The 13674-nt window shown below is 48.1% G+C and overlaps 1 protein-coding gene across 3 annotated transcripts in view; it reads right to left on the reverse strand.

Annotated features, from left to right (window-relative positions):
* Positions 1–1407: 1407 nt before the first annotated feature.
* LUC7L (LUC7 like) overlaps positions 1408–13674 on the reverse strand; it is a 36726-nt gene continuing 24459 nt past the window's right edge. For 2 of the 3 annotated variants that reach the window (XM_035021791.1, XM_035021789.1), the window contains 5 exons: positions 9861–10037; positions 6173–6261; positions 3396–3425; positions 2540–2707; positions 1408–1758 (listed from right to left, as the gene is read on the reverse strand). In XM_035021791.1, the coding sequence (XP_034877682.1) occupies positions 1617–1758; positions 2540–2707; positions 3396–3425; positions 6173–6261; positions 9861–10037 (606 nt within the window). In that variant the 3' untranslated portion in view covers positions 1408–1616. Of the gene's footprint in view, positions 1759–2502; positions 2708–3395; positions 3426–6172; positions 6262–9860; positions 10038–13674 lie in introns of all 3 variants that reach the window. The other variant, XM_035021790.1, reaches the window with a different exon arrangement.

The raw sequence follows: 13674 nt of genomic DNA on the forward strand, positions 1-13674 counted from the left end.
AACTCTCCTCTGCTGGAACCCAACTAGGGTGAGCTATGGGGTCCTCGGAGTGTTGTGCATGGCCTCCGTCCATCTGACCTCCTCCTCTCCACCCACCCAGGACCATGTGTCCACTACACTCCTACACACAGGAAAATGGGCAGTACTTGAAACCCATGAGGCTCAGAGGTCTGGGGTGCACCAGGGACAGGTGGGTGCCTCTAGCAACAAGGTTGGAAGAGCCAAGCACAAGAGCTCAAGACCACCTGCTCCTAGACCGAGTGAGGAAAACCCAGGTGTGGGGGGAGCATGTGCAGCTTCCAGGCATCCTACAACTGTCTCAAACTCAGCCTTACCTTTGTGGCTGACACCTCATTACTACTCCTAAGTCCAGGGATGTCTTCACTCTGCCTTTTCAAAACCACTCCTCCATGGATGGTGGTGATGGCTGCACAACACATGAACACACTTAATAATGGTTGAAATGGTAAGTTTTGTGTATTTTACTAGTTTTTTTCTTTTTTTTAAAAGTCCACCCCTCCAGGAGATGAGGGATGGAGGTGGGAGGTCCTTCTGTCATCCTGGCTCTGAGCTGCGCACCCTCATGCTGCCTGACCTGGGGTGTGTTCTGCCTGCTTCAGCCCAGGCAGCCAAACAGTCATGCACCCACAATCCCAGGCCTCATCCCCCTTTGCCCCTCCCCTCCTTAGGACCACCCTTAACCCATTCATGGCTTTGCACCAACCTGCGTCTACTTCCCAAACCCTAGAGGACACACCTCTACTCAACGAGCTTGGGGTCTACTCTACCTACCAAGCAGGTATCCTTCCCCCAAGAAGTGAAGAGAAGAGATCCCTGTTACCTTTTTCAGAAGGGCTCATTTTGGTCTCTTAGTAAAATGTGACAGAATAGCTGAGAGCATGGGTACCACCACCAGGCTCTCTTGAGTATGCATCAAACTACAACCTGACCCAAATCAGCATCTCCCGCCTCTGAGGACCTTGTGGCTGTCATGTGGATGTTGTCCAAAGGCCCGTCTTTGTTCTTAAGTAACTCCCAAAGGGGAAGCTGCAGTGTTGTTCACTGGAGCCAGGCTGAGGCTGTGCTAACAGCAGACTAGATGGGCAGCCCTTCCTAAAGAAGTGGACGTGGAATGGGGCACCTCCCTCCTCCCCAGCGGAGCCTGCTGTGGTCTACACCAAGGGGTGGAGCTGTGCAGCCCAGCGAGCAGACAGCACATTGCACGCCAGATGGTCAGGGCAGGGCAGCAGGCATTTCAGATGCCAACAGTCAAAGGGAGTCTAACATTAAGTCACAATTTCTGAGGGTGAGCTTGCTCACCAAGAACATCCAGTGTGCCACCCACTGTGGGAGGCCACGGTGAAGTCTCTAGAGCACAGCGGGACAGCAGAGACCCCACCGCAGCAGTAAGGAGGCCGTCTGTCAGATTTATTTATTCCTACTCAACAGAACCCCAGAACACAGGAGCAACTCTGTACATCGCTAGAAACTCACAGCGAGCTCCAAAACAATAGAAATTGTAAACTACAAAAGATGAGTTGTATTCAGCAAATATAAAGGGTAACTTTAGGCTGTGTTGAATGTTTATCAGACTATTTACAGGCCCGGATGTAGGTTCAGATCTCTCCAGCCTCCTTTTCCTCCGACCTCCGCGAAGTTGTCTTCCCATTGGAGCTCTCCAGCCTCCAGTCAGCAGCCCCTCGCTCACTGCGCCCATGCTCCCAGGCCTCCTCCCTCGGTGCCCGTTCTCTGGAGAACCTGGGAAATGAGAATCAGAGGCTCAGAGGAGGCCAGCATCCCTCTTCTGGCTGACTCCTTGAGCACCGGCAACTTGGACCCTCAACATGAGCTCAGGGAAGACCAAAACACAGCACGCCCGGGGAAGCCCTCGGCAGGCAGAGGGCAGCCGTCTAGTGCCCAAGCCACTACAAGGGAGTGTTCAAGCAGCTACTCAAAAGTGACATTTGTAAAGATTTCTCCCAACAGGGTAGGATTTTGCTGTAACGTGAACGAAGCAAAGGACCACAAAGTGTACATGTGGAGTATGATCCATTACATAAACACAGTGGAAAAAAGGCTATAAATCAAGCACACAAGGGTGCTCACAGAGCTTACCTCAAAGGGTGAGTATGAATGTTTTTTGGGTTGTTTTTCCTTAAGAAAACCACAACAGAGGTAAGCAGGGCCTGGTTAGGAAGCAAATCTCAGGGACTCTGTACTGAGGGGACACTGAGCATGTGGCAGGTCACGAGGGAGTTATGCCCGTGTAACCACCTCCACAGCCTCTCAACTGTCCCAGCCCTGAATCCACCTGCTGCTCGAGCTTACAGCTCCCTATGCGCTGGGCCCCATTCATGACTCCTCAAGGCTCCAACACTGTTCCAGAGATGCCCAGCCAGGCTCCTGAACAAAAGCCCCAGACCCATCCCGACCAGGCATGGCCAACAGGCCCCAACGATAGACCCCCAGAAGACCCTGGGAACACAAAGAGAAGGGGCTCACTCCTGGTTGCAGCTACTGAAGGAGTCAGAGTAGTTACTTGTATTTCGCACTCCGGTCCCTGGAAGCCCGGCGGTGGCCCCGGCTGTGGCTGCGGGAACGGCTGCGGTGGCGCCGGTGTCTGTCTCGGGACCGGGATCGGGATGACTTTCGTCGCTCCCTGGAGGTAGATCTGGACCTCCTGCGACGCCGATCCCGGGAGCGTGACCTGCAGCAGACAACCAGAAGGCTTTGAAGGCCATGATGCCCCCTGCCAATAGCCCTTCTCTCGCAAGAAGTTCTGCTGGATGGTTCACTGGCATCTCCCCTTCCCTTCTACAAATTTACAACTGGGGTCCACAACAGTCCCATCAATTCAGAATTATGGCCCCATCCCAATGATGCTTCCGGAAAACACCTCGCCAGGAAACACCTACCACCCCACAGGCCTCAGCAGTAACTTCTGACTTCCCCTCTCATTTACAATGGATCCCACTGCTGCACTAAGCCCCAACCAACCTGACAACAGATGGATAGGGCCCGAGCTTGGTCCCTCACCAGCCCTGCCCACCAGATAACAAGTGTGAAGCTATAAAAGATAACTATAAGGAAAAATTCACGTGGAGGGGTGCCTGCAGGGCTCAGTCAGTTAAGTGACTCTTGGTTTCGGCTCACGTTGTGATCTCAGGGTCATGAGATCAAGGTCCACGTCAGGCTGCACACACAGGGCAGTGTCTGCTTGGGACTCTCTCCCTCTCCCTTTGCTCCCCACTGCTGCACGCGCATGCATGCATACACACTCTCTCTCAAATAAGTAAATCTTAAAAAAGAAAAAATATGGGGGGAGAAAAAAGACAAAAAATGTGTGTGTGGGGGGAAGGGCATCTGAGAATATGTTAATGGATCTGGAAACCTACCTCCTTCGATCTCTGGTTCTTGATCCAGACCTAAAATGAAAAAGAGAAAAAAAGGATGGGCAATTTCCCCCAAACAGCCCACGCCACAGTCTACAAGGTGAAGCAGTGCTGACTTCCCACCGAGTCGGCTCACCCATTCTCAGGCCCACAGCTCCAGGTGTCAATGCTCACAGCATGAGGCCAGCCCCCAACCCCCAGGGGTCAAATGCTACACTCTGAGTTCAACAACTGGCTCGTCAAAGTCACTTGCACAGCTATGCAGACTGTCACACAGCAGATGCAAGGCTGGACGGGATCTAAAGTCACCAAAGGACACCAAAGTTAAAGCAAAGCCAAAGCCTCAAGTTCCAGACACAGGTTCACTGCTAGGTGAGGGTCACATGACCTCCTTGGAAACTATATAATCAACCAGCAATCCAAGAAATACACAATACAATGAGTTCTCATTTTATACCCTGTTCTACAGCAAAAATTAACAAGATCACTAGCAAAATGTGCTGAGGGGGATGTGACAGAAGATGTTCACACAACATGCATCTAAAGGATGATCTGATAGTTTTTTGTAAAGCAATTTTTCCAACACCTATTAATATTTATATATTAAATTCCTTTGTCCTAGGAATTCTAAGAAATTTTATAAACCAATCAAACATCAAAGTAAGGATGATCACTACAGTACCCATTCAAAAATAGTTTTACAGAGCCACCTGGGTGGCTCAGTCGGTTAAGCTTCTGACTCTTGATTTCGGTTCAGGTCATGATCTCAGGGTCCTAGGATGGAGCCCTGCATGAGGCTCCACTCTGGGCGGTGTGCTTGAGGATTTCTTTCCCTTTGCCCCCCACCCCACGCTCTCTCTCTCTCAAATAAATAAATCTTTAAAAAACAAAATAGGGGTGCCTGGGTGGCTCAGTGAGTTGGGCATCTGCCTTCAGCTTGGGTCATGATCCCAGGGTCCTTGGATCAGGCCCCACGTCGGGCTCCCTGCTTAGTGGAGAGCCTGCTTCTCCCTCTCCTGCTCCCCCTGCGTGTACTCTCTGTCAAATAAAGAATAAAATCTTGGGGCGCCTGGGTGGCTCAGTTGTTAAGCATCTGCCTTCGGCTCAGGTCATGACCCCAGGGTCCTGGGATCGAGCCCCGCATCGGGCACCTGCTCAGCGGGAAGCCTGCTTCTCCCTCTCCCACTCCCCCTGCTTGTGTTCCCTCTCTCGCTGTCTCTCTGTCAAATAAATAAATAAAATCTTAAAAAAAAAAAAAAAAAGAATAAAATCTTAAATAAAACCCCAAAATTGGGGCACCTGGGTGGCTCAGATGGTTAAGAGTCTGCCTTTGGCTCAGGTCATGATCTCAGAATCCTGGGATTGAGCATCAGGCTCCCAGCTCAATGAGGAGTCTGCTTCTCCCTCTGCCCCTCCCCCTGCTCATGCTCTCACGCTCTCTTGCTCTTTAAAATAAATAAAATCTTTATTATTTTTAAAAGATTTTATTTATTTGTCAGAGAGAAAGATAGAGAGAATGTGTATGTATGCATGCACAAACAGGGGGAGTGGCAGGCAGAGGGAGAAGCAGGCTCCCCGCTGATCCAGGAGCCCAATGTGGGACTCAATCCCAGAACCCTGGGATCACAACCCGAGCTGAAGGCAGACGCTTAACTGACTGAGCCACCCAGGTGTCCCATAAGTAAAATCTTAAAAACAAAACAAAACCCACAAAAAACAAAAATAGCTTTATAGAAACTTCGTCATCAAAAACTGAAATCAGGGATGCCTTATGTGTTTTGCTTAATACATTTTTATACTGTTTGAATCTGTTTTGTTTTTGTTTGAGTCTCTTTACAATCAAAATGTGTTAGGTAATTAAAGTAATGAAGAGAAACACAATAAATACAATAAACACTTACTTGTTGTTTCTGAACTATACATTAATTCCTCCAGGAAAGCCCAGCTTCTGGGCCTTTCAAGGACAGTGAGCTGCACCCCATGACAGTGGGGTCCTGGCTCCAGCCTTTTCCCTGAACTCTGACCACATGTCTCCTAAGCATCTCAAACGGAGTACGGCCAGAGCCAAATCCTACTGCCCACCAACCCCTCTTCACCCTAGTACACTGCTCCCAGTGTTCTCCATCCCCTAAGTGGCAGCTCCAGGCCTGAAATCATGAGGCCAGCTCTGTTCCCCCTTTGCTTGCCTCACAACCTTGTACCAGCGAATCTTAACAGCTCTACCCCCACAACACACCAAGACCCCGCTCACCCTGTCAACTGGCACCTCCTTCACTGGGACTCTTGCTGCTTCCACCCTTACCACCTACACTCGTTCTCAGCAGGGCCTGACAACACTCAGTCAACTTCAGAGTCTGCTCAGGCCTAAGGCCTTTCCCTGACGGATTTTCCCTTCAACGTATGGCTGTGTGACAAAGCATGCCCCAGCTCCAGAGTGTCAGCTCCTGCCCGACTTGTTGGCTGAGCGCCGTGTCCCCAGGACCCACGAGGCGGGTCAGGGCAGAGCAGGTTCCTCTCCTGCTCCTACTGCTCAGCCCTCCCCTACACCTTCCGAGGTACGAGTGAGGTCGCCACAGCTGCGTGTGCAGCTCCGGACGACTGTCTGCACCACACAGCGCTCCTCCCAGGCCAGCCAAAACCCCGCTCTTCTGAACAGGCTGCATGTTTGCTCATTTTTCTTTTAAGGGCCACGTAGGTCCGCAGCAGACCTCAATTGCTACAAGCCAGACTGCAAGGAAGGAGCAGGGTCTCCTTGGGCATGTGTGTACTGTGGGACTCACCTCCTGCTCAGTCGCTCCTCCCGCTCTCTCTCCTCTCTCCTCCTCAGTCGATCCTGATTTCTCTTCTCCTGCTTTTCAGCCACAGTTTTCTAAACAAACAAAAAGTTGAAAAATAAGAGAAGAAAAACTTATACCAACAAGAGTATGAATGTTGTTTAACAAAGCACTTTTATGGGGCCCCTGGGTGGCTCAGTCGTTAAGCGTCTGCCTTCGGCTCAGGTCATGATCCCAGGGTCCTGGGATCAAGCCCCGCATCAGGCTCCCTGCTCTGCGGGAAGCCTGCTTCTCCTTCTCCCCCTTCCTGTGTTCCCTCTCTAGCTATCTCTGTCAAATAAATAAATAAAATCTTAAAAAAAAAAAAAAAGCACTTTCACATGATCTCAGTATTAGGAATTTAGAAATCTAAAAAAAACTCTTAGGAAACAAGAACATAATCACCTTTAAAGCTTCTTAATGGAAAATACACGAAAGTAACGCTTTTACAAATACATCTTATAAATTCATTGACAAACTGTATATTCTAAGAGGTGCTATGGTTCTAAGGCACAGAAATTGATCTTTCGCTTCACACCAATCCAGATAGTTTTCTACCCAAAGGAGATTCCACACACTTTACTGTAAAAAAAACCACATGTATGACCAAACCTATCCTGCTGCCCAGGAGCAGCCTGTTCTTGGGAGTGCTGAGTGCTACACTGGCTTGAGACCCGGCCTCGGTGGGGACAGCAGGCCAGGGAAGGTAGACCGTGAACACTCCACAACCGGCTGGCTTTCTTGTTTGCTTGCTTTCTTTAGTATTTTAAGTAATCTCTACACCCATCATGGGGCTGAAACTTACAGCCCCAAGATCAAGAGTCACATGCTCTACCCACTGTGCCAGCCAGGGGCACCCACAACTGGCTTTCAACACCAAGCTCAATACTTGGCTTATCAGGCTCGATGGTGAACACAACAGAAAAGACAATGCAACAGAGCGGAGGAGGTCCGGAGAAACGCCACTGTGGAACACTACTGACACAACTTAGCTCAAAGCACTAGGTCCGGTCTACATACTCCCACCCCATATCAACCCAAAGCCTTTTTTTTTTTAAAGATTTTATTTCTCTGACAGAGAGAGAGGGAACACAAGCAGGGAGAGTGGGAGAGGGAGAAGCAGGCTTCCCGCCAAGCAGGGAGCCCAATGTGGGACTCGACCCCAGGACTCTGGGATCATGACCTGAGCTGAAGGCAGACACTTATCATCTGAGCCACCCAGGCACCCCTCAACCCAAAGCCTTTTGATGTCTGCACCTCTCTGCTGATGGAATGAAGCCCTAAGGGGGAGTACAGTAGGTCCAGGGAGACAAAGGGTCACCAGTCTACCACGAAGGATAACCCTGTATCTCAGTGCAAACTGGAGCCAGGTCCCTGAACAAAAGGGTATAGTAAGGACTGAGGGAGAGGGGCCAGCTATCCTCCTCAAAGCACTCACAAGGTGTGAGAGCCCTCCTGTCTGGAGCCTCTGGTTCTCCACCCCTGGCTTCACTTGTCCTGGATCCGAGCAGGCACACAAGGATGGACACATTAAGGTTAAGGATGGGAGTTTCAGCCCCTCAATTTACATGCAGACTCTTCGTAAAGAGAATGTGACCGAGCACAGGGCTATGGTCTGGTATTAACTCCTTTGCAAACCTCTCTACTTCCTAGACACTGTCCTTCCACCCCTAAGAAAGAAGGCTTTGCCTCACTATTACCTGGGTGTGTGGCCTGGTGGTATGAGCACCTCTGGGACAACTGTAAGTGAAGCCATCTCTGATTAGGACCCAGAACTCTCACCCTCCTGATTGTTTAGAGGTGCACTTCCAAACATGTTTTCAGTTGTTAGTTTAATAGCCATTATCAAAAGCTGTAATATATTTGTGTTGTTTTAGTCAACTTCGTACAACTCACACTGCAAAGATAAAGCATGCTTTCTCGATCTAGTTAATACTAATTTCTTTAAAGGCGTGCCTGACTAGCTCAGCCAGTACAGCATGTGGCTCTTGATCTTGGGGTTTTAAGTTTGAGTCCCATGTTGCGTGTAAAGATTACTGAAAAATAAAACCTTAAAAAAACCAAAAACTTGTTCTTAAGATTTCAGGGGAAAAAATTTCAATATAGTCTCATCTCTGTTGGAGAAATATGTGTTAAAAAAATAAAAGGCTTTCAGGTATAAAAAAAATATCAAAACTAGGGGCACCTGGGTGGCTCAGTCTTTGGCTCAGGTCATGGTCTCAGGGTCCTGGGATCGAGCCCCGCATCAGGCTCCCTGCTCAGCAGGAAGCCTGCTTCTCCCTCTCCCACTCCCCCTGCTTGTGTTTCCCCTCTTGCTTTGTCTGTCAAATAAATAAAATCTTAAAAAAAAACCCCAAAACTAAATTATGGGTGCTATGAAATGGAAATACAATTTAAAGGAGAAATGGAAGGGGCGCCTAGGTGGTTCAGTTCATTAAGCATCTGACTCTGGCTCAGGTCATGATCTCTGGGCTCTGTGCTCAGTGGAGAGTTTACTTGGGGATTCTCTCTCCCCCTCTACCCCTCCCCCTGCTCACGCACATGCTCCTTCTCTCAAATAAATAAATCTTAAAAAAAAAAAAAAGAAGAAGAAGAAGATATGCGTAACAGTGTATCACTTCCCAAAATTCTATTGGGAGCACAGGAGCAAACTGTGTTAAGACCAGTGGCTGCCACCCCAGCTCCACTCCCAGTGCCAAGTTCACACCTCACCTACTGGCAACCTCTCCTCACGTGCAGGGCTCTGCCCCCTGCTCCTTCTAGGGGCACACAAGGCCCTCCATCTTGATTGCTGCAGTGTCCCAGTCAAGTGCCATGCGTCTTTCCACCAAATGTCTGGAGGGAAGACCTGCATAGTTCCCAGCACCCCATCCTAGTGGCCCCTATACAGAGCAGGGAGGACTCCACCAGTCTGAAAAATAATTCAAAGTATCTGAAACATGCTCACCCATCCTTCTAAGTGGACCCAAGATAAGTTTTAGAGTCTAACCCAGGAAACTGAGGAGCCTTGAGGAAGAGACAAAGGTGGGCAGTGGTGAAGCAGTGCTATCCAAAAAACTCCACCATGTTCTCGTCCTTCCGAGGAGGCTCAAAGGCAAGGGCCAAGAAGTGTGATCTTCTGTCTAGCCTAACCACTCTCCATGCATCCGCCTCTGCCAAAGGAGAAAAACGAGACTACCGGCTCTTCCCATCTCCAACCAAAAGTTATTTCCGAGGTGTGTGAGAGCTCTCTGTACCAGAGGACTAGACTCTGCGTTTTTTTCCTGCAAACAAGTGTAGACTAGTCGCTTTGGATTCTGAGGCCTTTGTTCTCCTGGGTGAATGAAGTGATAAAATCTGAATATTTCACAATAAAACTCAAAGACATGTTCTTAGAAAAGATCAAAACAGCAGTGCCTGGGTGGCTCAGTCAGTTAAGTGTCTAAAGTCGCGTCATGGTCTCAGGGTCCTGGGAGCGAGCCCCACGTCAGGCTCCCTTGCTCAGCGGGGAGTGTGCTTGTCCTTCTGCCCCGCCCCCATTTGTGGACACTCTCTCTCAAGTAAATAAAATCTTAAAAAAAGAAAAGAAAAGATCAAAACACAAGGTTTTCTAGAAGTTAATACAAAGACATCACAAGACTTCTTGGGTTTCTCCAGAAACAACATATTAACATACCCTCAACTGATCAAGCTTCTCCCGGATCTGAATGAACCCCAAGTGTAACTTGCCCCCGAAGTGGTCCGCAAGACGACGGTCATTGTCGTGGAGACCAAGGTAGGCCGAACAGACCTCACAGACACGCAGCTTCTGTTGTTGAAAACTGGATGCGGGCATGGAATTTCTGTATTCTTCCTGGACAGTGGGAACAGAGCAATGAAAATGAGGTCCACAGAACCACAACTAAATATTCAACCCCCAAAATGGAAATATTTGAAGGGACTATAGAGGTGACTTTTAAATAAACAAAAAATGGATCATTTACAAACTTCAGATATTTGTAACTGACTCTATTTCCATCGTTTATTTACGAAATGAACAATCATGATTTCAAAGCAATAAGGAACATTCAAAATTCTCAGACAAGCAGGATGCTGTCTGTTCTCAGAGGCCAGCAGGGAAGGCAGGTCTCAGTTACATGCAGTGGAGAGCTCTAGGAGGACCAGAGGAACAAGGGAGACTCTTCAAAAGGGGCCCTCAAAAACACAAAGCACAAAAACCAAACCAAATAAACAGACAAAACACACAAGAGCCACTCATGGAGACTGTGTTCCAACATCCAGGAAGCTGTATGCCAACTCTGCCCTAAAAGCTAAAATTTGGACACACAAATACATTAGACACTCTCTTCAAAAAAGAATGTGTCCGACAGAACGAGCAAAACACACCCCCTCCGGCAGCCACTCCAGTCAGAATGGATGAAATACAGAAGAAATGAAGTAATAAGACATGGTTCCTGGTGCTGGTGCCAAAGTCAAAACAGGTCTCTAAAACCCAGATTTAAGAAATGCATTCCAGGGGGTGCCTGGGTGACTCAGACATTAATGTTAAACACCTGTCTTCAGCTCAGGTCATGATCTCCAGGTCCTAGGATCGAGCCCCACATCAGGCTCCAGGCTGCCTCAGTGGGGAGTCTGCTTCTCCCTCTCGCTCTGCCTCTCCCTGTGCTTGGGCTCTGTCTCTCTCTCAAATGAAAAAAAAAAAAAAAAGAAAAATGCATTCCAACAGTCACTGGTCCTTATTTAAAGGGATCTTCCATGGGACACCTGGGTGGCTCAGTTGGTTAACCATCTGCCTTCGGTTCAGGTCATGATCTTGGGGTCCTGGGATCGAGTCTGGCATTGGGCTCCTTGCTCAGTTGGGAGCCTGCTTCTCCCTCTGCCTGCCACTCCCCCTGCTTGTGTGCGTGCCCTCTCTCTCTGACAAATAAATAAAATCTTTTAAAAAATTTTAAAAAGGAGAGCCTGGGTAACTCAGTTGGTTAAGCGTCTGCCGTTGGCTCGGGTCATGATCCCAGAGTTCCAGGATCGAGCCCTACATCGGGGTCCCCGCTCAGCAGGGGGGTCTGCTTCTCCCTCTGCCCTTCACCCCCCTGTGCACACTCTATCTCAAATAAATAAAATCTTTTTAAAAATTTTAAAAAAATAAAGGGGTATTCCATTAATTCATTCAAAATTCCCTAGCAAATGCAGATTAAGATACCACATGACTCACTAAACTGGCAAAGACATAAACAAAGATGCACTCTCACACACAGCTAGTAGGAGACTAGGTACGTTGGCGCAACCCACAGGGAGTGCAACTGAATTATCTGTGAAAGCCAGACAGGTGTGTGCCATTTCCAGGAACGTGTCCTAGAACATGCTCATACATGTGCCAGCAAGGAAGTGCAAGGACACTTGTGTGAACGGTCTGTGAAGATGAGAAACCACTAATGCCCTAGAAAACCACCAACAGATAGTCACATGTTCATGAAACAGAACCCTACAGCAAGAAACTGAAGGAAGTTGTATATAGCAACAAGGAGAGACCTCACAAACAGTGGTGAGTGAATAATGCAAGCGAGAAAGACATACACAGCATTTATGGGAGATTTTTTTAAAAGCACAAAGCGCTCATGTGCACAAACACACGCAAGCACACAGTTTACGGGCAGCACACACATGTAATAAAGGGTAAAGACAGAACAGAATGCACACTAATGTCTACATTAGTGACAGGAGGGACAGGAGGAGGCTGGAGAGGGAAGCACTGGGAACCTGAATTTCCATTATGATGTGCTACAGCTTTTATTAAAGAGAAAAAACAATAGAATCTTTAAAAAAAGGGGGGGGGAGGGGCGCGCCTGGGTGGCTCAGTTGGTTGGGCGGCTGCCTTCGGCTCAGGTCATGATCCTGGAGTCCCAGGATCGAGTCCCGCATCGGGCTCCCTGCTCGGCAGGGAGTCTGCTTCTCCCTCTGATCCTCCCCCCTCTCATGTGCTCTCTGTCTCTCATTCTCTCTGTCTCAAATAAATAAATAAAATCTTTAAAAAAATTTACTTTCAATTTCATTATTGCTAGTAAGCAGAAATATACATGATCTTTTAATGTATTGATCTTGTGTTCAGAAACCTAAGTTCATGTATTAGTTCTAATCAATTGTGGATTCTTTGGATTTTCAATGTATACCATCATGTCAACTGTGAATAGGGACAGTTTTTTTTTCCTTTTCCAATCCTGATACCTTTTATTCTTTCATTTTCCCTATTGCACTAGCACCTAATTAAAAAATGAAACAGGGCACCTGGGTGGCTCAGTTGGTTAACTGACTGCCTTCGGCTCAAGTCATGATCCCGGGGTCCTGGGATCGAGTCCCACATCAGGCTCCCCCTACTCTGCAGGGAGCCTGCTTCTCCCTCTCCCTCGGCCTGCCACTCTCCCTGCTTGTACTCTCTCTGTCAAGTAAAAAAAATAAAAAAATAAAAAATAAAAAATGAAACAAAACATCAACCAGAAAAGGTTACTCCTAGGGCGCCTGGGTGGCTCAGTTGGTTGGGCGGCTGCCTTCGGCTCAGGTCATGATCCTGGAGTCCCAGGATCGAGTCTCACATCGGGCTCCCTGCTCGGCAGGGAGTCTGCTTCTCCCTCTGATCCTCCCCCTCTCATGCTCTCTGTCTCCCATTCTCTCTCTCAGATAAATAAAATCTTAAAAAAAAAAAAAAACAAAGAGAAAAAACAAAACCAAAATCCTTAGGCAAAAATGACAAATATAGTGGACCCATAAATATTTGTGATATTCTATCCCTTTCTGTAATTTTGAAACTACCACCCTCTAATTTCTTTCAAAATAAACTCTAATTATGCTGAGTGGGAAAAAACAAAACAAAACACAACAGTCTCAAAAGGGTACGTACTGTATGACTCCATTTACATAACATTCTTAAAATGACCAGAATATAGAGATGCAGGAGATTCGTAGTTGCCAGGGGCAGAGAAGTGGATGTGGCTACAGAAGGGTCATGGGAGGGATCTTGGTGGTGATGGATATTCCGTATCGTGACTGTCAACATCCTTTCTATTATATTGTGCTATGGTTTTTCAAGATGTTATCACCACGGGAAACTGGATAAAGGGCACATGGGATCTCTCTCTATTATTCCTTGAGACTACTGAACATTCATGCCTGCTGAGAGCGGAAAGGAACTCACAGGTGACACACCACCAGAGATCAGCCTGGCGGAGGCCTCCCCAACACCATCCTGTCTTGCCCAGCGGTTTTAAGGAGGTGGTGCTGCCTCCTGGGGGCACTCTCAGTGATGGGGATGGAGGACAATGGCTGGGGTAAGGATGCTACAGGTCCTGGATATGAACACCCATGCATCCCACATCCTGCTCCTGTCTGGGCTGTCTAAAGACATCCACATGATGAACCCCTCATCTACAATCATTTACACCCCCATACAAATCTCTGAGCCATCCCAGGGATTTCTGGTGTCTGTTCTGCTCTTGGAA

Source organism: Mirounga leonina, unplaced genomic scaffold (assembly GCF_011800145.1).
Source record: "Mirounga leonina isolate KUSES-001 unplaced genomic scaffold, KU_Mleo_1.0 Mir_175, whole genome shotgun sequence".
NCBI classification, from domain to species: Eukaryota; Metazoa; Chordata; class Mammalia; order Carnivora; family Phocidae; genus Mirounga; species Mirounga leonina.